The 24662-nt window shown below is 46.9% G+C and overlaps 1 protein-coding gene across 3 annotated transcripts in view; it reads left to right on the forward strand.

Annotated features, from left to right (window-relative positions):
• The window catches only part of gse1b (Gse1 coiled-coil protein b), a 192392-nt gene that overhangs the window by 159711 nt on the left and 8019 nt on the right, over positions 1-24662 (forward strand). For all 3 annotated transcript variants that reach the window (XM_074613835.1, XM_074613824.1, XM_074613845.1), the window contains 10 exons: positions 2765-2962; positions 11481-11689; positions 17612-17778; positions 18094-18294; positions 19844-20011; positions 20158-20522; positions 20788-21103; positions 22543-23174; positions 23324-23436; positions 23531-23801. In XM_074613835.1, coding sequence (XP_074469936.1) covers positions 2765-2962; positions 11481-11689; positions 17612-17778; positions 18094-18294; positions 19844-20011; positions 20158-20522; positions 20788-21103; positions 22543-23174; positions 23324-23436; positions 23531-23801 — 2640 coding nt within the window. The remainder of the gene's footprint in view (positions 1-2764; positions 2963-11480; positions 11690-17611; positions 17779-18093; positions 18295-19843; positions 20012-20157; positions 20523-20787; positions 21104-22542; positions 23175-23323; positions 23437-23530; positions 23802-24662) is intronic.

The following is a 24662-nucleotide window of genomic DNA, read 5'->3' on the forward strand; positions in this document are numbered from 1 at the left end:
TCGATGCTGTCGGGCTTGACACAGGCCAGGACATGTCCTCTTTCTTTCTCTTTCCTTCTCTCTTTCTTTTTGTGTCTCAAGAAGGGAAGGGCGCCTCACATATTTAACCTACCCCCCCATCCATCTATATACACATGCACACATACATACACACTGCCTGTCGCTCCCCAGCAATGGGGTCAGATGTTGTGACCGGCTGAGCACTCTCCCCTCCTCCTCCTCCTCCTCCTCCTCCTCCTCCTCCTCAGCAGCTCCTCTCCTCTTCTCCTCTCCTCTCCCCTCCCCCTCCTCCCGCCCGCCTTGGCAGGGCATGCATGCCTGTGTCTGTTATCTACAAATGACTGAGGAATTATAGGTTGAGAGGGGAGGAGGAGGAGGAGTGAGGGAGAGTGTGAGAAGGGAGGGCTGGAGGGGAGGAGAGGGTGGTGGGTGAGGTCATGTGACATCGCAGCAGCTGCTAGGCTAAGAATTTCTGTTTTCTCACTTAGAGAGAGAGAGAGAGAGAGAGAGGGAGCTAGAGCAAGGAGGGGAGAGATAGGCAGCGTGTGTGGTGTGTTGCTTTGTTAGATAAGCTCTAAACGGTCTTTGTGAGCGGCAGCGAGAGAGACAGGAAGGCAGGCAGGCAGGGAGGGAGAGCGAGAGGGTGGACGGGCGAGAGGAGATAGATAGACGGAGAGCAAGAGAGAGGGGAGCAGGAAGATGGTGTGTGTCCTGTCGGTGGCTGCCGGTGTGTGCTGGGCTGGGCTCAACGTGAAGATGCAGCCATGGGGGATCCAGGCGGCTCCACTCCTTTGTGCAGTAAGGAGCTTCGGCCACGCTTTTAATCTATGAGGGAGTTGGGGGGGGGGGGTCATGAACTGCTGCCAGACCTCCGGATATGTGTTTGTATTTGTCAAGCTTGTGTGTCTCTTCTTTCACTGTGTTACTCGCATGTGTGCACTGTGGTTTTCTGTGTGTGGTTGATACAGGCTTTAAATACAGCGCGCTCGGTCTCTATAGTATGGTGAAAAAAAAGTTCCTTGTGTATTTCTTTGAGTCGCCTCTCGGACTTTTTCTGACTTTCTCTAGAGAAAGAGGGAGGAGCAGTAGTGTCTTGACAAAGTCACGTTACTGGACTGGGGCAGTTAGTGTGTGTGTGTGTGTGTGTGTGTGTGTGTGTGTGTGTGTGTGTGTGTGTGTGTGTTGTCTCTCAATGGCGTAGTGTGTGTTGCAGACAGTAGTCATTGTTGATCCCATTATTAATTGTGTGCCGGGTTCATTTTGAGTGCACTGGGTAACTGGGAGGTTACAGGCAGGACAACTCGAGAGGTGTTGGGAATGTTCACTCTCTCATGCCTGACTTGCCGCTGTGTGTGTGTCCACTCAAACAAAACACACACACACACACGCACACACACTTGGTGCTGTGCCTCTGGTCTCCTCTCAGGAGGCAACATGATCTTTTTATAGCCCTCTCAGCCTCCGGGGTAAACCCAGATATAACTCCTACTTATCTAATTGTGCTATTGATATACTGTTAGTAAGCAGCTTTTATTTCAGCGAGAATGTCTTTGTCTTAGAAGTCGTTGTTTTAGCTGGAAGTTTACTTTGAGTGTTGATTTAAGGAGGACTGAACAATCCCCAGAGTGTGTGTGTGTGTGTTTTGATGTAACGGTTAATACCTCTGCCGCACACAAACTAGTCTGAGTTTACACTGTTCTCTGAGCCAACCTTAATGTGTGTGTGTGTTTTGCCCAAGCACACACGCCGTTCTGGCATTTAGGGATTCCACTGACCGAGGGGCTGTCAACACGGTGTCACCTTTCAACACACACACATACACAGGAAGGAAAGGGACAGCCGTCTCAACCCTCCTCTCACCCTCTCTCCGCCTCCAACCACCACAAAGCTCTTATAAATACGAGGCTTGAAAGAGACATGACATGAAAAAAACATCATTTTCACTTTCTGTTGAGTAAAGATCTCTTTACAAGGTAGCATTTACGTTTATTTTTTTGGGGGGTTGAACTGAAGGTTTTCTTTTATACTCTGTAAGTCTCTACTCTGTAAAGAATCCCAAGATTCATTCAAAACTCATTGTCTAAATTTAAAAAATATCCAGCTGGCAGTATTTTAAACATCACAGTTTATTTCCTCTTACAGTGTTGACATAATTCTCTTCCTTCCTGATTAGAGAAGGGTCTTAGTAGCACCTCCCTGGCAGCATTAATTGGATAAAGCGCAATATAAAAAGGACACTTTTTCTTAAGTGATAGTTATGTGAGGGAGCCAACGAGTTGCTAATTTGTCACGTTTTAACAGGGAACGGCAATGGTTGTGTTTGCGCTGAATTTGTTAACATCTACGCTACTATAATATACTGACACTAAGAAATAAAGTCACCCTAGTAGTGTTGGAGCATACACAGTAGTGGTGTTGTGTAAACTCTGTGCCCATGGACCTCCGGCAGACACGCAGCCAGACTGGAGCTCTTTGAGCACGGGAAGGGTGACCTGCCCTCCTAACCTCTCACCTCTGACCCTACAACCAAAGCCCCTCAGCCCCAGCTGTCACAAACAGATACCCAGCACCACACTCTGCCCCGACTGTCTCTGTGTCCAAGGAAACAGCTATGCGCTTCACTTGGTCTTTGCATATTTCTTGCAGTATATGCGTTTATATAGGACTGAAGGTTTTTACTGACTCATGTGTTTTGTTGGTTCTTCTTGGATGCAATATTGATTATAAAAACTTTCCCATTCTCCTCCCTTTTGTCCATTTATAGGCATGAGCCATGAGCCAAAGTCACCATCGTTAGGAATGATCTCCACGGCGACCCGTACCACGGCGACGGTCAGCCCCCTCACCCCGTCGCCTCTCAACGGCTCCATCGTAGCCAATGGAAGCCCCGCTACCCAGTCTGCTCACTCTGGATTTGCTGCAGCCCTCCGTAAACTGGCAAAACAGGCTGAAGAACCTCGAGGTAAAGCCACACAGCCGGTGACATTCATGACACTGTCAAGTATAAGTCTGCTGGATGGCAGCATTTAGGCCGTATAATTAGTATGTGATTAAGTATAGGCACAGTTGTGTTCTCAACATCTGGCTTGACTTAAACATTGCTGTCTTAACTTTGTAAAACAAACTGTAACAAATAAATACATATATATACCTTTGTTGAATTTTATTAAAATAATCAACATTGGCAACTTGATAAAACATCTTTAAAATCAACAGGAATTGCATTCAAGTGTAAACCTTTTTAATGCAATTGGTCAAAACTTAAACAATAATTAAAAATCCAGTATATATAGTATATAAACATAGAATTAAATTGAATAGTTTGGCCCTATTGTCATGGATATCCGATCCAGCTATTTAAGTCAGTATCGGCCCGATATCCGATCTGGTATCGGTGCATCCTTAGCTTCTACTGTACAAGCTCATTAGCAATGAAATTTAGTGTTTTAACCAATTTTAGAATTAATTTACAGGTTATGGCTCTCAGATTGGTTTTGAATTGTCTCGGTATGTTTTAATCTTATTTGCAAAATCTTTTGCCTAAAATATTATGATAATATCAAACCATGATCCTAGCACCCTATCGTGTATAAAACCATAATAAGAGCTAAATGTATTGTTACATCCAGTTGGGGCTGGGCAATATGAAGATATATATCGTCAAAACGATATAAAAATGTCTATCGCATATATTTTTCTATATTGTTTTTATCAAGATATAGAAAAATATAGAAAAATAGGCTTTACCATGTGGCTATTTCACATGTACTATTTATTTATTGAATTCACAGAAAACATGCTAAATCGTGATAAATATCATTATCGAGATATGAAATGACCTCTATCATGATAGAAGATTTTGGACACATCGCCCAGCCCCCTGATCCTTACTTGCAAACCTGATGGATTAGGTGTTCTGTACTTCCTGTACTCTGTATGTGTGTTGTTGTACATTCGGTCTTGTTTGTATCTGTGTGTGGGAGGGGTGGTGTCATATATGTGTGTGTGTGCACTGTGCCATGTTCCCTGGCCGGTTTGTGTAGCTGAGTGCAGAACTGCTAATAGCTATGGGATGATATCCACACAGGATTGAATTAGTTGGTGTCCCTGGAGATACTGGGACGAAGAGGAGCCACTCTAGCTGACCCACTTAATGTGCTGCGTGTGAGTGCACGAACGCTCGGGTGTGCTTGTCAATGTGTGCATGATGGTGTTATAATTCCCCTTCATACATTTGTCCTTGTCAGTGTCTACATACACACACACGTGAAACATGCCATAGAACTCTCAGAGCTCCATCCTGTGGTTGTAAGAATATGAAATAAGCATCAGGTGGTTGAATTAGTGGTCATTAACTCATACGACCTTAAGTCAGAAATCCTGAACTATCCCAGTGTGTCAGTGTGTAACAATTAGGGGGATCTATTGACAGAAGTGTAATATTATATTAGTCGATAACATTACTCACTGCCGTCGCCGCCGCTCTCTATTGCTTCACCACTCACTTCCCACGTACACACACACTCTACGCGCTGGCTCTACTCCGAATGACCTACGCTACGCTCACAACAACTGGCTCTAGAGAGGGGCATTCGCGTTTTTTGCGTTGGCCACCGTAGCTCTCCTACACGCCTGGCAAAGGGAAGAGGCTTCAGTTGGTTGCAGTCTCAACCTCACTGCTAGATACCGCCAGATCCTACACACTGTTCCTTTAAAGTTGGGGACACACCAACCCGACATCAAAGAACTAGCGTCGACGAAGGCCGCCCGTTGAGTCGCCTCACATCGCGTTTGTCTTGGCCAAAAAGTTTAACTCGAACACACCACAAAGACGACAGCTGACGGCCAGTTAGCTCGTACATTCTGCGCCTGCAATAGATGAAATAACTCTCAACACCAGCAGGCGGAGGTGGTCTGTATTCGTCATTCAAAAAGGGAAACCGGAAGGCTGAGGACGGCGTATATATGCAAGCCGTTGTTATGATACATACCTGAAATAAAGCGGCGTTTGCCGACCATTTTCACACCACTTTCACTCACCACTTTGCTTCATTCCAGATGGCCATGTTGTTGTGAAAATATCTGTGTACTGGAATGATCAGATGAGATGAAGATGAAAAATGAGAAGAGCCTTCTGTGTTTTTCCTCTTGACTTTACTCGGTGGCTTGCTTTCCTCACATCTGTTTCTCTTCTCGTGCACTGATTCATTTAAGCTGAACAGCCAATTAGAGTGATTTTTCTCACCGACGGGCACCGCCGCCGATTCAACATGCTGAATTGGCCGAAAAACTTCCAACACGGGCAGACTAGAGCCGACGAATGCTCGCGGACAGCTCCAAACTGTTCGACGGCCGATCGTCGGCTTGGTGTGGGAGGGCCTTAAGGCTGAAATAAGCTTGTGTAGATGCTCAGGGAGGGGGTTGTGGGTTTCTGGTTTCTTCTTTTTCCCCTTTATATTTGGTAAATACAAAACTGGCCTCTAATACAAATGTACTTGCAAATATTTTTCAAACCCATGTGCCTAGTGTCTCTTAATTACACATACATAAACATAAAAACAAGCGCACAAAGCAGAATCTACACAGGAGAGCCTCAGTAGGAAGTTTATTGAGGGTGTGTACATGTGTGAGGGTGTGTACATGTGTGTGTCTGATGGCTTGGCTCCGGAGAGGCCCAGCTACCCCAGCTGTCCACCCTTGCTCTGGCTCTTAAATCAGATGGTCCCCTCCTTCCTGGCTGTCCCTGGACACCTTGCTCCCCAGCCCACTGCAGCCTGGGACCCAGAACCCTGCAAATGATTTATTACCCCCACAGAGAGAGAGAGAGGGAGAGAGAGAGATCAGCCCCAACCTCTCCTCACCTCTCTCTCAATCCTTCTCCCCTTCATCTCTCTTCACTCCCTCAACCCTACATGCCAGCCTGATTACTTTCTCACTCTGTCTCTCTCAAATAGAAAAGTCCACTACTCAGTCCCGCCTTTGCATTCTATCGCGGACTCACCTTTTTTTATTGGATTTTTTCCCCTCTTATCTTTGTTGCTCATCCCCCTTTTGTGTCAGTTGCGGCTGGAGAACACAAGGAGTGCGTTCTCTTAGTCATGTTTTTTTAATACCTCAGCTTTTTATTTTTATTGTGGTGCGAGGTGAGAATACGTGCGCGCTGTTCTATTTGTAATTCACAATCTACTAAGGCAGAGAGCTCCTGTCTGTGTCAGACAAACAGACACCAGATCCTGTCTGATTAAGCTCCACCACCTTTTTATTAAAAGCACAAAAAAAGCCCCTTTGTTATTTTTGAAGCCGGCTGACTGTGCTGCCCGGCTGGTGTAGGCAGTGATGTGTGGGTGAGTCAGGCATCAGGAGCAGAGTTGCCCCTGTTGCTCCGGGGTGGGCAGAGGCATCTAGCCCCTGGAGCTCCAGTCACCTCTCTGTCTGCAGAGCCTGTATTTATAGGCAACACACACACCCAAACACCCCCACACATGCAAACAGTTGTCTTTGCAACTGTGTAAGCCTTGTGATTTCTTAGCATGCTGCAGCCTGCTGTCCTTTCATTAGCTACTTTGACTCAACCTCTCTTTCTTTCTCTCTCGCTCTCTCTGTCTGTGTCTCTCACCCTCTGGTTCATGCTTTGAGGTGAGTAGTGCAGTATATATGAGGTGCCATGACTCAGTGTCTTAAGGCCTAGAGGAATTAGTTAGGTTTGAGTACTAGTATCACTGCCACCGGCGGCTGCTGAACTGATTTAAGACCCTGAGCACGGCTGCTGTTTATACACCCAGCCATACGCACACGCACACGCACACACACGCACACACACACACACACACACACACACACACACACACACACACACACACACACACACACACAGACAGACACATACATTGTCACTTGTCTGTGGCGAGTATAATGAATAGCTCTGTGTACTGAGTGCTGCGCTGAAGAGGGGAGGTGATGGATAATGAGTATCAGAGCAGCGTAAAGGACACACTCTCATCCCATGTACACTCGCATGGACACACACGGTAGCACTCACATGTGTGCGCAAACACACAACACACACAGATAACGCACTGCCTCAAAAAGGCAGGCCTGCTGATATCTGATTAATTAGGCAGACCTGGGTTTAATCCTCTCAGTTGTTTCTTCTTGCACACTCTCAGGCACACACACTCACACAAACACACACACATACACACACACACCACCAGAATGTCATCATGACTGCGTTCATACCAACTGTACTGCCTGGAGAGAGAATGAAGAGCGGGAGAATAAAGGTGTACAAGATAGATGGACCGAATTGGCTGAAAAAAAGAGGAATTGGAAGTAATTAGTCGATTTGTGAAAGCCTGTGGTGTTTGTCAGATTGTGAGTATCTGTACATGTACGTGTTTGTGCGTTTGTGTATGTGTGTGGCCGGAGGCTCCCCTTTTTTCTGGGAGCCCAGAGCATGCTGGGACGTCGGGGCAGTGTGTCTCTGACCTCTCCATCTGGAGCCTGCCTGGGGCTCACACAGCCTCGCTCTGCTTAGTGTGTGTTTCTTGAAGGCAAAACCCTTCAGGCTGTGACTGTCCCTGAAACACTCACAAACAAGCTCATTTGTTTCCCCTCTCTCTCTCTCTCTCTCTCTCTCCATATGCAGCAACCTTACACCTCACATGACTCTGTTCAGTAGCAAAGCAGCATTTAAGCATAATATACAGTTTGTACAGTCAGCAGAAGGCACAGAGGATTGCTCCTCTTATTTCCATCCGCCATCTTGTACCGTCTTTCTTTCCCTCGCTGGCACAGCAACACACACAGTGTGCTTCTCCCCTCCCCCCACTCAGTGATGCAGATTACAGGCTTTGTGTTGTGTTGTCAGTGCATGGCCAAGACTGTAGTAGCAGGTGTGTGTGGTGTTTGTGTGCATCAGTGGTTATTGTGTGTCTGTAAGTGTGGGGATGTTTGTGTGTGTGTGTGTGTGTGTTAGAGTGCACGTGTTGAGGCTTGTGCTGCTGGTGGGGTGGCATATGGATGCAGGGTTGGCTGGGCACTGCTATGCACACCAGGTGTGAAATGGACTGTTTAATTAAGTGCTGATGTTGTTGTAATGCATGCTGGGAGGGAGGCGGGTGGAGGAAGGGATGTGGGGTGGGTGTGTTGGCGGGGTGGAGGAGAGCACCTTCTGCCTGGCAGGGCTATGCTTGACTGTTTTGGTCGACGAGGAGGTGGTGGCAGAAGATTGGTAGGGGCCATTTGGCAGCATTTCTGTGTAGTGTTGTCTTCCTATCAAGGCTTACTGATCCAGTGGGATTCACTGCTAGAGCTGCTGGACTCTCCCATTGAATGAAACAGCCTGCCGAAGAGCTGTGGTGGCTTTTTGATTGGGTCAGTGGCTGAACTAAAAGGTGTCGTCTATGCAGGGACACTTGGCCACAGCCTCTGACCACAGCTTGGTTTGTTTGTTTGTTGCTGCTGTTGGTTGTATCTTTTGTGTGTGTGTGTGTGTGTGTGTGTGTGTGTGTGCGCATGTGTGGCTCTGCTTGAGCGGTCAAGTGTGGAGGCAGTCTGGGAGAGTGGGACTGGTAATAGAGGAGGCGATAGAGAAAGGAGCTTCACATTAATCACACACAGCTTGGGACTGAGACAGCGCTTGCTTTTCTTTCTCTCTTTTCCTTGCTCTTTCCTTCTGTCTCTACCTCTTCTGTCCCTGTCTCTCTCTTTCTCTCTGTGCCCCCACCCACCCCCCCTCACCGCACACACACCCCTACACACCATGAAAGGGACAATCAGTACAGCTAATGAAGTGCAGGTTGATAGCTGATGAGCCTATTTTAGACTCTGGGGACGAAGGCTGTGCTTCACTCCTCCTCTGCCTCCTCTAGCTCCATACAGGACCAGCATGTATGGCCATCTTCTCCCTGTATAGATGGAAGGGGAGGAGCATGTGACAGAAATGACACCAGCTTGGTGCCACTCACATGCCTCATATATGATTTTCTTTCCTATTAGATGGCACCATCATGTGAGGGAGGGGTGAAAAAAAGGGATTTGTATGGAAATTGGAGCAGGGGGTTTGAAAATGGACAAGAGGAAATCTTGGAGGAGTGATGGAGGCTTGATGAAGGAAAGAGACTTATTGACACACACATGACCTCCTGTGGTTTAAACAGGAAGATAAAGGGAAACATGCAAGCATGTAACCACTCTCTCAGACATCTCCCATGAGCCCTCACCGGCTGTAAGTATTGTAAATGTGTTTATGAAAATTGTGCGTTGCGTCTGACAGATCTACGTCTGGTTGGAAGGCACCCTGTTTGAAGAACAGAAGGAAAAGGAATTAGCGTGTATGAAGAGGTGGTTGGTAGGTGGCTGTGGTTGCGTGGGGTGTTGTTAAAGAGGAGGAGGAATAATAGCTGTTTGTATTTTGTGTGCGCGCATACGTGGCGAGGAAGGACGCCTAGATGCGAGCACAGATTCTGCAAGCTGCAAGAAGAGAATGAAGCCGTTGGTAGACGGCCCTTGTCTCTTTTATTTCCTTCTTCGCCTCACCTGCTTCTCTTCCTGCTCTTAATTATTTAGTCTGCCCTGCCTCTTCTCCAGTCTGCTTTGCCTCTACATGGAAAAGGAGGAGGAAGAGGAGGAGATGGGAAGAGAGGGGGGGGGGTGAGAGAAATAGATGGAGTAGAGGTCTGTTGCTTAGCAGTCCTCTCCTCTCTGCCTCTTCCCTCCCTCCAGCCTTATTTGTTCCCCCATCCTTGTGTATGCATGTTGTGAGTGTGTGTCTGTGTGTGGTGAGTGAATAGGCTGTGACACTAGAGCTGTATTAAGTGTAGCTCCATTCCCCAGGCTGAGTGGGCTGCTATTGATTGGCCTAGTCTTGCACGGGAGAGTAATGGCTCTCCGAGGTGAGGGGGAGAGGATTAGGCCACTAATTGCCATTGTGCAGACAAGATATGCCTCACCCCCCCCAACCTCCCCTCTCTGTATCCCCCACCCCGTGCCTGCCACCCACTCACCCATCTGCACCCCTTATCTCTCTGCTTTCCTCTCCTCTCCATCTCTCGCCTCACCTTGCACCTCTTTTGCACTCTCACTTGCTTTTTTTCACCCCCCTCCATCTCCTATCATTTTTCATGTCTCACCTCACATGTATCATCACCACCTTTTCACTCACACATAGATTTTCGGATTTTCTCTAGACCGTCACCTCACCGCCAGCGCCATTATTGATTCTTTCCATTAGTTAGAATGAGGTGTTTAAAATCAGTCAATATCCTGACTGCACCGACCATAAGCTGACGTTGTCTGTTAGGTTATGTTGCCACGGAAACCAAACCAGGAAAGAAAAGGCGGTTGGGTATGAGAGATCTGTGGTTTTTTGCTCTGATGGTGATAATTGGAGAGGAAGTAGACCTGAAACTGGCCCGAGGTTTCAGCTGCTGTGGTTGCATGTAAGCACGTTTATGCACAACAGCACGCTACCTGCACAAACACCACATACACACACACACACACACACATAAGAGCACATCTCCTACTGTCCTTGCTGCAGCGCTGAAGTGTGTGTCCCATTGAGAGGGTTGTGACCCAGTTTGACTGTGTAATGCTGCTCTCACTGTGAGCGGAGGAAACCTACAGCACAGTAAAATGTCAGGAGAAGAGGCGGAGGCTGGGGGAAGAAGAGAGGAAAATGGGAGGAAACATACACACAGGTTAAAACACAGAAAAAATAAAGAAAAGAAGGGAAGACAGAAGAATATAAAAAGACAGAAGGGAAAGAGACGGTTGAGAAGAACAGAAGGTGCAGCCTGTATGGGGGGAGGTAAACATGTAAGGCTGGAAAGATGAAATTGCAGTGATTAACGCATGTGAATGTGAGCATATCATATGAGAGCTTTGGAACTAGAGAGAGAGAGAGAGAGAGAGAGAGAGCGATAGAGAAAGCGAGATGTGTGGAAAGCGAGGCATGTGACCAGACCGTGACCCTGCGCTACAGGGTTTCCCTGGAGGGCTTTGTTAATGTGGCACAGCTACAGCGCAGCAGAGGAGCTCATTGGGCCAGCTTTTCACCACCTGCTGTGTGTGTGTGTGTGTGTGTGTGTGTGTGTGCGCGGTGGATGGGGGAGTTCTGTGTGTGGCTGCAAACGCCACTGACTGTATATACATTCAGGATGGCTGTTCACTCCCAAGCTGTGTGCTCTTGTGGTGTATGTGTGTGTGTGTGTGTGTCAAGGCTGTGTGACTCTCACAGGGCTGCTCATCCTGATCACTGTCACTTCATAATAGGGGCCTAGGGCCATCCATCTGGCCCTCTGTGTGTGCACATTATTTGTTGCTATTGTAGTTCTGCAACCCCATTTTATTCAGGGGCTACAGGATCACACTGTTGTTACATTTGCGTTTTTATCAATAGAGCAAAACACAGACTATTAGCTTGTGTTCTTTCTTTCACTGTACTGATGTGTTTTTTGTTCTTCGTCTTTCTCCAGCTGCGTCCTCCATCAGCAGTGAGTCCTCTCCAGTGTCCTCCCCGGCCACCAACCACAGCTCTCCAGTCAGTACACCCAAAAGGGGTCCCCTTGGTCAAGGGCCGGTCCTGGTTCCCCCAGCGGGTCACAGCGTGCCAAACACTCCACCTGTAGTCACCATTGCTCCGACAAAGACTAGCAACGGCCTCTGGAGGAGCGAGGGACGCCAGGTAAAACCACATTCAAACACCCTTCACACTGACCTTGAGCGTGCTCTCTTACCTCCCTTTTTTACTCTCAGTTGCTCTTTCCGAAGTCTCAGATTGTTAAGGTGTATTTTCTCTCTTTTTAATTTCCTTAAAGCGACAAAAATGTTCTCATTCTTCAGCTTCCTTGCCAGCACACAGACAGGCTCTAGAGGGATTAATGGATTTTGTAGATAGCCTGTAACCCATAGTGTGGCAGTACAGTACGTATTTGACATATGTACATGTGACATAGCTGGCAGGTCTGTGAATGTCTGCTTCCCTCAAAACCTCCCCTCACCTCCCCGTCAACTACCCCCTCATGGCTCCATGCGTTAAACAATGCCAGCTGCCACTGGGACGTCGAGGTGACAGCCTCAACGGCAGCTAACATCTGTGCTCCTCCGGCCCCCCTCCCACTTAGCCCTCTTGCCCTTGGCCCAGCCCCTCCTGAGTCCCCAGCCTTTAGCCTCATAAGCCCCACCTCCAGTCTCAACCTCTTCACTCAAGCAGTCAAGTGCATCCTCCGACTCGTCACCCCGACACCCGCGCTCTGTTACGTAGTGGGGGAGAGAGAGAGAGAGAGAGAGAGAGGGAGAGCTGCTTGCTTTGATAAGGCGTGGATTATGGATTATGGCCTTGCTTTAAGCCTTCTTATCTCAGCTCAGGGCTAATTTTCGAGGCCAAGCGCACAGTTACGAACAGCACTCGGCAACATGCGGAAACTCTCCCCGAGACACTTTAACAGTTCCCCGGAGACAGAGAAGGGGGATAGCGAAGGGTGAGCGAGGAGGTCAGCCAGCCAGCAATGTGTGGTAGCATTCAGGCTATTGTCCTCTCCCCTTGGACAACCCCCCCCCACCCCCCTGACCCACACCCTCTGTGGCTATGGCTTTTACGAAATGACCCTTTCCCGCAGTTCAAGGGTCAACCAGAGCTGGGAGGGGCTGGAGAGACAGGGAAGCTCTTCCGATGATGTCACCCGTTTTGCCATTCCTTCAGTTTAGCACGTTTTCCAAGAGCAGAAAAAGAAATAAAGAGTCAGAAACACCCTCTGTGCATGTGTTTGGATGCTTTTGCACAGTGGTTGTGTGTGTGTGTGTGTGTGTGTGTGTGTGTGTGTAAGAGGTCAAGCTCAAATTGAAAAGGTCGTGTCACTGGGTTTGTGGTGCCTCCAGCAGTGCGGGGCCACCCAGCCAAAGAATGAGGAGGTTAAGGGAGGTGATGTGGACAAGAGGTTGGGATGAGGGGGCAGAGGTCGGTGGGGACAGCAGCGGGGATGCGTCACGAAAGCTGGCGTCATAGCATCTCCCCTATTTCCGCGGTGCCGCTTCAGCGAGCACATATAACTCTGCTCACAAAGAGCCTCGGGGTCGTAAAGGACACACACATACAAACACGCCATCAAAATGTCCCTCTTGAACAAAGATGATACTGTCTGGTGCTTTGCTTCACTTGCTAATCACTGATCAGGAAGGATGCGTCAGAGAAGAAGGGTCGATCCTCTGACACTCTTCACTTTGCTCTCGTCTCCCTTTATATCTACAATTATCATTCACGTTTTATGCCAAATTTGCTTTTGGGCAAGATAAATTTGTGCCATTTCATGACCAACTTGTGTTTTCCAAAGGTGTTGTGTTGTAGTTGCACACAGAGGCAGGAGTATGTTCTCTGGATCCCCTGTAGAGCGTCCAAGAGAAGCTTGTTTGTTGCTGTGTGTACATTTGTGCATGTCCTGGTTTCTTGTGTGTTGGAAGGGTTGACTGGTGTCTCTCTGGCTGAGATACGTCTGTCTTTCAGAGGGGGAGGGGGGCGGGTGATAGGCAAGGCAGCGAGGGAGGAAGGGAGGGCTTGGTGCGTTGGCATTTTGCTTTAATGACTGCAGGAGTCTGCTCCCGCTGCTGCCTGTAATTGCTTTTTAATTGGCAATTTGGATTCATGACTCCATCTGAGAGGCGTAAACGAGCGCTCTACAATGCGCAGGGTCTCCCACCCTCAGTGGGGGTTACAGGGGCCTGGCTCACACAGAGGAAGATGGCTGTTAATGGATGTGTCTTTGAGTCTGAGTGCTTGTATTTGTGCTCTGTACTCTGTATATGGCGTGGTGCTGGTGAATAGTGTGTGTTATATAGAAGGCTGTTTTTTGGCAGGTGGTGAAAGGTCGTAGTGGGATGGCTGGTTGGATGTGTGACTAAGGTGCCTCTCTAATGGGGATGGAAGGTTCTATCTTTGTGGTGTATGTGCTTTTTCAAGGTGCTGCTGACCTGTTGCACCCACACCTTTTGCATGTTTTTCTACAGGCGTGCATTCATACACGCATGGGCAGAGTAGTCACACAAACAGGGACTGAGCTCAAGCAACAAAGATGTGCATGACAGCCATATATACACATTCTCACTTACAACAAGGTTTCTACGTTCCTTTTTGTTCTTCATCTCACATTAAAGAGGGGCTTTCTGTTTTTCAGAGACAATATGTATCGTAAAAGCAGGAAGCAGAAGCCAGTCAGTTGTGAAATTGCAGCTGCACCACCATGATTTGTTGTTTTACAGGCATCTTTGTTCCATCCTCTTAGGATGGGATTTCTGTGAAATTTGCTGGAAAGGAACATTTGATTCAATTTTAGTGATAATTTGTATCTGGCAGTTGCACAGATTGACAGTTATTGAGTCATGTCCATGATTATGAAACCATGCCCCTGTCACACACAAGCTCTGTGATGATGCAGGATATTGAACACAGTTTCAACCCACATTTGATTCATAACAACTTATGGTCACCAGATAAATACCAGATAGTCAACAACACTTATAAGTAGATTATGAACAGACCGTGCATGATTTTATTAGCAGAGAAGGTCTTCATGTTGTGATGCCATCAAAAGTGGTCAGTGTAGTGTTATTTGGTTTAACTATAGCATTTCTTATTTGGTCCCTTTTTGACGCAACAGCTTGATAAGTGCTTAAGTTAGGGCATAGATTTAAGCAAAGGTGCTACTTGGGCCTAACCTGACCCTGTCAGATGGTTTGTTTCACAGAACCATCTGAGAAGCTGTCATTGGAAACTGTTTGGAAACGGCAGGCACTTTCAAAAAATACTTGGCAGGTGATTGGATGAACCATCTGTCAATCAAACTAACGAAAGCGAAACTAACTCAGTGCCGTTCTTTTCTTTTCTTTCAATGAAGAAATACTCTCCAGTTCTGATAGAACTGATGTTAATGCAGCGTCTACGCTAACCTCTTCAGGAGCTGCCATTGTTGCGTAGAATGAACAGACGCCTCTCCGTGTCCCACCGGGTCTCATGGCACGTGTCCACAGGACCCGTCATTTCCCCGCTTCCCATGCAAATCAGGGGCTTCCGGTGCGACCCGCCACCTCTGGAAACTCCCTAAAATCTTTTAAACTAACCGTTTTTCGATCTAAAATGAAGACAGATTCAGCAAATGTATGGCTTATTTCTCGCCTAAAATGGTTTCAGAAACACATTTAGGTGAACTATTTTCGTAATATAAGAGCGAAAAAAGGGCCGCCATGTTGGTTACAGTTTGAAAGCTAGAACCACAACGCTTGGCTTGGCGAGCCGAACACAAACGCATTACTTGAGGGAACAACGTGACATTTGATCCCGTGATTCTTGCGTGATTTTTATGACATTGCAATATTCTAGCTGCCGGGCAAGGTTAACTTGGGCCCGCCCCTCACACATAACACAACAAACAAACATGCATATATAGATACACAGATCTGTAGCATCAGTGGTGTTAGTCAAGCAATGATGACAGCTTTGCTAAACACCGATCACTTGGTTAGCAAAGCTGTCATCGCTGTGATTACAGCAATTGATTAACTGACAGTCAGTGTGATAGAAAGCAGCTGCTCCTGTTTCTATAGGCATATTACTGGCGAGGCATTGCTCGCCAGTAACATCTACCTGCAGCTGTACGTCTTTATGATGCTCAGGAGGGGATTGACTGGAGAAATACACACAGTACATGACTTCATCTGCAAGTTCATCTGGGTTAAGAAAATACATTTTAATGTAAATGTGTCTGCTTGCCTGCCACAAATTTTTACTAAATCTAATCTTAATACTCACCTGTTCCTCTCAGCCTTCCCCTAGGGTCCTCGTTTCATATGTGTTTTCCTTTTAAACTTGGGTCTCTTAATATTTTGTCTCTAATTTAATTTACTTTTAAACTTGGGTTTTGAAATATTTTGTCTATAAATTTAAATTTTCCTTTTTTTAACACTTTTAATTGCATGGTTCGTTTGTGTCTTTTATTGGGTTTTTTTTACCCTTTATGGGGGAAGCACCTTGAGTTTATTATGTGTTCTTTCTAAATTTACATTATTAATATTATTGCTCAGATTTCCAGGCAGCCACCCGTCAGCTATTGATAGTGTTGGACAACTAGGGAGATAAAGAAGATTAGACTTTGTGGAAAAAGAAGGAGAAGAAGCACACAGAGCGCCCGGCATCTTGCGGCTCCCAAGCCTCAATCTGATATTGACTTCTTTTGACATGTATGAACCTCTTTTCCAGTTGGCTGCTGATTGGGAGGGAACGTCCACCTTCTCCCTGTGCTCATAAAGCTTTGAAAGGATGGAAGTGGCGTAGGGGGGTTTACGGGGACAGGAGGTCTGAGGGAGTAGAGTGCCTTATTGTTTAGTGAAGCGCAACAGACAACAAGGAGAAAACAGTAACATTAAACTACTGCAACATGGGGGCGTCTAAGGAACTAAGGGGGATGTTAGTCTAAACATTAGAGGCGTTTAAGATTGGATGTTAGCGCATCAGTGTCAGCCTGGGTCAGTGGCTGCAGAACAGGACGTGGAGGTAATGGCTCCCTACATTGGATTTATTTTATCCTTGGCAGTAGTGAGAGAGAGAGAGAGAGAGAGAGAGAGAGAGAGAACAGTGCTGCTGTAAGGTCTCTCTCTAATCCCAGGGAGCCCAGAGGTTAATTTAGTGGGGCAAGAATTGCCTTCTCCTCTCGCTCCTCTTCTTTATATCTTCATCTCTTTCTTCCTTCTTTCCCTTCTTTCTATTTGTTCGCTTGCCAACTTCAACTTGAATTCGGGTTTTGCGGGAGATGAGATAACTGTACCACTATACCTGCGAAAATCCTCCTCGACTGAATATCCCTCCATAAACAATTTCCTTGTACGACTCACAAGGATTGTAAGTTTCTCTGTTCTGCGATTGCATTTGTAGGCAGAGGGAAACCAAAGCTTCAGAAAATGCACTCCCACTCCCACAGCAGGATGTCTTTGTAGCTCTGAAACGGTGTGTGTGCCCGCTGAGTGTGTGTGTGTGTGTGTGTGTGTGTGTGTGTGTTTGTTGTGGGATTGGATAAGTGAGACCAGGCTTGCTGCCAAAGGGAGAGAGGGAGGTGAAAGAGAAACCGAGGCAGAGGGATGTTGCTTTTAGGACTTTGTTGTCTTCCTTGTAGATGTTAGTGTTTAAGTTATGTGCACACACACTTTGCCAAGATCAAAGTCATCATCTCTCTTGAAGTACTGCTGTTGTACATCTACCATTACCTCATCCTCATCGATCATAAAGATGACATCTCTTGTTTATGATTAAAGAAAAACAGTGAGGCCGTTTTCTTTTTTCTTTTTTTACCCCTCTCTACCTGCTTCCTCCATTTTTATCATATATTCCCCTCAGAGAAATGTTGATCCGTCTATTTTTACAGGGATGTGGTTTGTGTGAGAAAGTGAATAATAGTGCCTGGGGTAGAAAGAGCGAGCGAGCGAGCGAGGCTGCTGCACCACAAACGGGCCTTTTCTTTCCCCCATCTCCCCTCTCACAGGATGGGCTCCATGAGCATTGACAACCGCGACGGTCACAGGTCTTCACGAACAATGACTAACACTCTCTCTCTGTATCTCTCTCCAGGCTGACTCGGGGCCTCGTGGGGCCAGCCGGGAACGTCTGGGTGCAGAGGGGAACCTCCCACAGGAAAAGGGTGGCCCCTCAGTCCCTGCCCACCTCCTGGGAAACCCCTATGCCTTTGGTCTCACCCCCGGTGCTGTCATGCAGGATTCACGTTTCCAGCCCCTCAAGTGAGTCACACACACACTAGTCTGCCTGTGTCTCTGGATATGAGGATTTTACATGTTTTCAATTTAAAAGGAAGTTTCTACGTGCATTTTATCAGTGATTCACGAATATATTAAACTCACTGGAATATGCAGCCACAACACTGCATTTTGCCACACTTCTCAGTGTGAACGTACTTATGCACTAAAATTAGCAAGTGTAAGTACGTAAGTATGCAAATTGAGACACAGCATAAGCGTGTACAACAGTGGACACAAACAAATCAAACTAACCGTGGCTTTTCTCTGTTGTGCCCCTTCCCCCTCTCTTACCTTCAGTCTGAACAGACAGATGCCTAATGCAGTGCCCCCTGGTCATGTACCAGAAGAGTACCTCCGTGGTTTCCGGCCCTATGCCACGACTGAGGATGCCCTCCGCATGCCCTCTTTGCCCATGGGCCTGGATCCCGCCACTGCAGCTGCCGCAGCTGCCTACTACCACCCCAGCTACCTGCCCCACCCCTCCTTCACGCCATACAGGTAGGCCTCTCCATTCATTTGTTTTGTTGACTTGGCACCCGTTCCCTCTGAGAGCAAATTGTGCAAACCAGTGCATATGACTGAACTAAGTATTTATAATGCTTAGACTCAGCAAGTAAACACATTAGTGTATAGCTGACCTTGAATTCATGTTCCCAGAGGTAACATATCGATGTTCTTTATTTGTGTATTTTTATTTGTGTAAGAGAGTTGAAGAGAGATGTGATTTAGACAGATTGCACTACCAATTTAAAAAATCAGGTTCCAGATAAACAAAAGGCAAAGTAAGATAATCTAAATAACCGATACCAAATAAACAAACTCGCAGTGTCATCATGGACAGGAAGGAAGTCACAGAGCATCACTTAAAACTATTCTTGCACAGGGTTACCTCTTTGCAACACACAAGAGCAGAGTTTATCATATTACATGCACTGAGTCCTAAATTACAGCTTTATATATTCTATGATCTGACCGGCTGCTGCTAAGAAGCTTCTGTTTGAAAATGATCCTGGTCAGCTGAGTCAAAATGCTTTTAAGCGATTGATTAAAAAATACATATACATCACTGTTTATTGCCAAAGGCTGCAGTAATGTCATTTACAGCCTTCAGGCTGCAGTAATGATGCTTTATTGCTTGCTAAATTACAGTGCCATTCTTCACAAAACAAGGAGAAGCACTACACTTATTTGACACTTTGCACTATGAGATAAACAAAACACAGTTTTTGCTTCATTAATAAAGGAGTTGTATTTATTTTGAAGCTTCTTAAACTAAGCCAGTTAATAGCAAGACCCATTTCCCTTGTCTTTACCCGAGTTAGGTTATGCCTATGAATAAAATATGAACATTCAAAAGAGAGCCATGGCTGGTTTTGCCACTTAACTCTATATATCTGGAGCTTGTTCGTGCCTGCTTTGTGAGAAATTAGCATAGAATAATCCCTGAGCTGTTTATACATCTGAGATAAGACGTATCATGCTCACTTCTGTGGTTCGTCAATTCTCTCATAAGGAAAATTAGTTTTGTTTTAGGTATTTGTTCTTTATTAGAGTGACAGCCCAGTGATCATACAGAGAAAACATCAGCAGCAGAAAATCTATGTGCAATGTTTGTTAAAAATACATTAATTTTAAATGTACGTATGATCATGTAGACTGTGTGTGTGCTTCGAGAAGGACCCTGCTTGCTCTGGGCTATCACACAGGCTGCGTGCCCCTGGTCTGTCAACCCAGCAAGATCAGAGCACTGCAGCACCCATCACACACTGCGCCGTAATGGATTTAATGAGGGGATGAGCAGTGGATGTCACACACATACACAAAAACACACAGTTGTGCATTGCCACACAGCACAGTCTCCCGCTAGCTGCTGTGTGGTGATTGAGGTTAGCTGACAGGCACGGCTACTTTCTTGAAAGATGGAAGACCCTGTGATGTCACTTTTTGGGAGATGGAGGCGTGCAGGTTAATGAAAGTGAACGCTGCTCTGTCACACGGAGAGACTGACTTGTCTTCCTCTCTCTTTTCTTTTTTTGATATCTCCCAGGATGGATGACCCGTTCTGCCTCTCTGCTTTGAGGTCACCTTTCTATCAGCTGCAAGGAGGGGGAGCTTTACCTCCCATCCATCCCTCTGCTGTTCACATGCACCTACAAGGGGTCCGCTACCCTGGAGACTTCACGCACCCGTCACTGTCAGCACTGCAGTCTGAGAGGTAAAAATCCCCTTAATTCACGCATACGTAAAATCACAAGTACATGCATACAGTAGATCTCAAAAGTGTGCCGTAATTTTCTATCTAATTTCACTGACATCTTCTTTCTACTTCTGCCTCCCCTGTCCACCTTTTTTGCTTTTCAGGCTTCAGCTGGAGGATGAGCTGCGACAGAGGGAGAGGGAGCGCGAACGAGAACGCGAGAGGGAAAAAGAGAGAGAGCGTGAGGCGGAGAGGGAGAAAGAGCGGGAGAGGGAACGAGAGAGGGAGAGAGAGCGGGAGAAGGAGCTGGAGAGGGAGAGAGAGCGCGAGCGGGAAAGAGAGCGCGAGAGAGAGCGGGAGAGGGAGAGAGAAAGAGAGATGGAGATGGAGAGGCAGAAGGAGAGAGCAATAAGGGAGAAGGAGCTGCAGGCTTCCAAGGCCATGGAGAGCCACTATCTGGCTGAGCTCCATGCCATGAGGGGGCAGGAGGACCGAACCAAGCCTGAGAGACTCACCCCTAATCGGGCTGGTATGTGTCTGTGCTGCCCCTGTAGCTTCCTTAAGCTACAGTCATATTGCCTGTAAACACTTGTCCCTATAAACACTTTATGAGCAGCTAGAGCTGAAGCTGCAGCTACTTGAAGACATCATATCCATGTGTTGTCTTGTGATGGACATTTTATACTACTTTCCTGACATTTTATAAACTAAAGAATAATCCATGAAGTGAGAAAATAATCCTTAGTTGCAGCCCCAACATCAAAATGTTTACGCTGACCTTTCTCCCTCCACAGATAAAACCAAAGAGCCCGCCCCTCCAGCTCCCAAACCAGTGCCGCCAGGACACCACTCTGCAATGATCCCATCACATCATCCCATCCCCGGTCTAATCTCAGGCCACGGCCTCTACATGGGGGCCGGCGTGGTAGGGACGGCGCTCTCGGCCCAAATGATCGCTCAGAGGAATAATGAGGAGGAGAGGTGGTTGGCGCGGCAACGTAAGCTGCGGCAGGAGAAAGAGGATCGTCAGTACCAGGTGTCTGAATTCCGCCAGCAGGTTCTGGAGCAGCACCTGGACTTGGGCCGGCCAGGTGACGCACCAGATCACAGGTGAGACAACACTCACAAGACGTAACAGTCCAGCCAACATGTGCAGAGATTTCAAACCCACATTCATTTTTCACCGCACATGCTGGCAGTGTTTATTTACACATGACTTGGCGCTTGCAGAGTTGCCCATGTTATCTGATAGAGACGTGCAGTTCTTGGGTCTCTATGTCACCAAAACACGCATGCATGCTTCCAGTGAAAACTATTTTTGGGGTGTTATGCTGTTTGTCTCTGCTAGCCTTATAGGGACAGTTGTGCCTGTGTTTTGAAGCCTCAGAAGCTGGCAGGCTTTAGAAGTTTGTTTTCAGGCAGGACTGGAAAAAAGATAAACCCTGTCAGAAGCATCACGTCTACTCTATTTCTGTCCATGCATCCTTCCAGGCCTGACATGTAGGCAAACAGGCAGCTATGTTTAGGTGTTGATGTAGGGTGTAAAGCGGGGTCCTGATGAGGATGATGATGTCCTGATGCTGTTTCATGTGTAGTGGGTAGGGGTTTCAAACAGGCAGCGAGTGGGACAGCTAAGATACACAAAGGCTAATTCTCGGCTAATCCTCTCAACCTTGCACAGCGTAAGCCCCCTGCTTACCCTCCTTTGTTACTGTGCCTGTGTTTGTGTTGTTGTGTGCGATTCAGAAGTGAGGCTGTGGTTAATGCTGTACTGGTAGGACAGGAGAGATACACACGTCTGCTATCAGGAACCATACGGTATAATCACAGAATCACAGGCTGCAGATTGCAGATAACACACATTTACTCACTCACACGCGCACACACAGAAATGCAAACACAAACAGGGCGGCATAGATAATTTGACTGGTCATGCGGTGTGCGATCCTGCCAGGTTTGATTTGGAAAGACGCTCGACAGTGTCCATCAGCCATCTGCCTTTCTTTCTTCCTCACTGTTGCCATTTCTTTTCCACCACCGTACCAACCCTTGTTCTCCCTTTACATATATATATATATCTCTCTTTTATATCCTTTTCTAAAAATCCATCGTTCTCCTTACCTTTCCTATGCCAATCATTTTCTTCTCTATCTATCTACCTGCCTGTCAGGAGAATATTTCTCCTGGCCTCTTCCTCAGTAGGCCGCTCTCATCGCTTGCTCTCTCCCTCTCTGTGTGCGAACATGCCACACTACAAGGACCTAACAGATCAAAAACAGGCCTGCATATCTGGAGGACATTGTGTGTCTTGGCCACATCCTCACTCTGCTCTAGGCTACTCTGTCTGGGCTTGATAACGCCACTTTGCACAGACACACAACCCCACAGACATACTGACAGAGATGAAGGGAAATAGGCAAACCATATAAGCACTATGGTGTGTCTCTGTGTTGCACGTGTGATTGGAAAACACTGTTTATAGGAGATATAGGCGTTGTACAGTATTTCTAACAGATAAACACAACCTCTGTTCCATTGCATCTCTACAGATCCATACCAAATCACCATGATCCAGGAAGCCGGGACCTCCACCCTCACTTAGGCGCCCCTCCACCCCTCATCTCCCCCAAGCCTCCTCAGCCACCACGTGAACACCACCCTCCCACCACCCTGTGGAACCCTGCATCTCTTATAGAAACCCCCTCAGAGTCCAGACGTAACCACGAGCCCTCAGGGATGGGACACTACGAGCTCAGTCGGCTGCCCCCAGGGCCCTCCAAATATGAGGACGGAACACGAAGGAGAGAAGGGGGCACGATGGAGAAGTATCCCCCAATGAGAGGTCCTCCGGGCCTGCCGGAGCCCAGCACATTTCTTGCTGATCTGGAGAAATCCACCCAGTCGTTCTTCAGCCAGCAGAGGGCATCGCTGTCCCTGACCAGCCAGTATGAATTGGAGGGAGCCATGAAAAGCAATCCTGGACTAAAGAGCATCCAGGGACACCCAGGGCACAGTAGACATGGACTAGGAATGGTCCCCGGGCCAGGGATGGGACAGGTAGCCACACTGGGGATGGGTCCAGACACAATGCTGATCTTCGACGAAATCCTTCAGCAGCACCGAAGGCCTGTCAGCAAGCTGGACCTGGAGGAGAAGAGGAGACGGGAGGCCAGGGAGAAAGGTACTCACCATAGGCATACTGTTGCTCTACACCTCAACACATACACTCTTACGAAAACATCTTAGACTACATCTTGATTTATGTAACAGTCAAGTTTATTAAAGGATTTAAAAGTGAGGTGTCAGTAGTGACCTCTTTGCTTGCTGCAGGTTACTACTATGAGCTGGATGACTCATACGATGAGAGTGATGAGGAGGAGGTGAGAGCCCATCTCAGGAGAGTAGCAGAGCAGCCCCCACTCAAACTGGAAGACTCCTCAGAGGTAAAACACCTGCCACCACATATGCTTTCTGCTTTCCACAAGCCCTCATGACAAAACATTGCACTAAGATTTTTTTTTTTACCTCTCTGCATAGAAATTGGACTTCCTGGGAGCGTTTGGCCTGACCACGGTGGGCCGGCGAGACGAGCTGGTGCAGCAGAAGAGAAGGAAAAGGAGGAGGAGGCTCAGGGAGCGCAGCCCCTCGCCATCTGTCTCGCAATCGAAACGCACTCCTCCTCCACCTCCTCCCCAACTCAGCACACGCTTCACCCCGGAAGAAATGAACCGAGCACCAGAGCTGGAGGATAAGAAGCGGTTCCTCACCACGTTCAGACTGTCCCATGTCACGATACAGCAGAGGAGAGGTAAGGGGATTTATAGGAATACACAGATTAAGCAAAGTCTATGGAGTAGATACTCCATCCCACACTTTTGATTTACTTAGTCATGTTTGAAACTGCTCTAAAAAAACCCTGGTAAATCTATATGAGTGATTTTGTCTACTCTTAATATGGATCTTTAGTGCTGCTTACCAACCATGTTGTTTAATTATGTTTCAAGAACTACATTAATTAGTGGAAGACTTAACTGTGCGTAAAAATGCCTCTTAGCTATTTTTAATTAAATAAACTATTGCTCCTTACTTGTTTAAGTAAAGAATAAATGTGCACAGGAAGCTAACTAGGGCTGGGCGATATGGAGAAAATTTAAATATCACAATATTTTTGACCAAATGTCTCGATATCGATATTGTAGGGATGACTATTGGTGCTTTAACAATATTTAGTAGGACTGTCAAAGTTAACGCTTCAACACCACTAATTTCTTTAACGCATTAATACAACTTGTGATTTATAGGTTGTAGCAGGCTCAGTTTTAAAGCTAGAGTAAAGATTCTGGTATCATATGAAACTAAAAAAACATAAGGAATCCATTGGTAGCTTGTCGCAAAGGAGGTTAAATAACTGCAAACTTGTGCTAAATGTTGGCGAGGAAAAACTAGCATGGCCATTTTCAAAGGGGTCCCTTGACCTCTGACCTCAACATATGTGAATGAAAATGGGTTCTATGGGTACAAACGAGTCTCCCCTTTACAGACATGCCCACTTTATGATAATCACATGCAGTTTTGGGCAAGTCATAGTCAAGTCAGCACACTGACACACTGACAGCTGTTGTTGCCTGTTGGGCTTCAGTTTGCCATGTTATGATTTGAGCATATTTAT

This window comes from Sebastes fasciatus, chromosome 2 (assembly GCF_043250625.1).
Source record: "Sebastes fasciatus isolate fSebFas1 chromosome 2, fSebFas1.pri, whole genome shotgun sequence".
Taxonomy (NCBI): Eukaryota; Metazoa; Chordata; class Actinopteri; order Perciformes; family Sebastidae; genus Sebastes; species Sebastes fasciatus.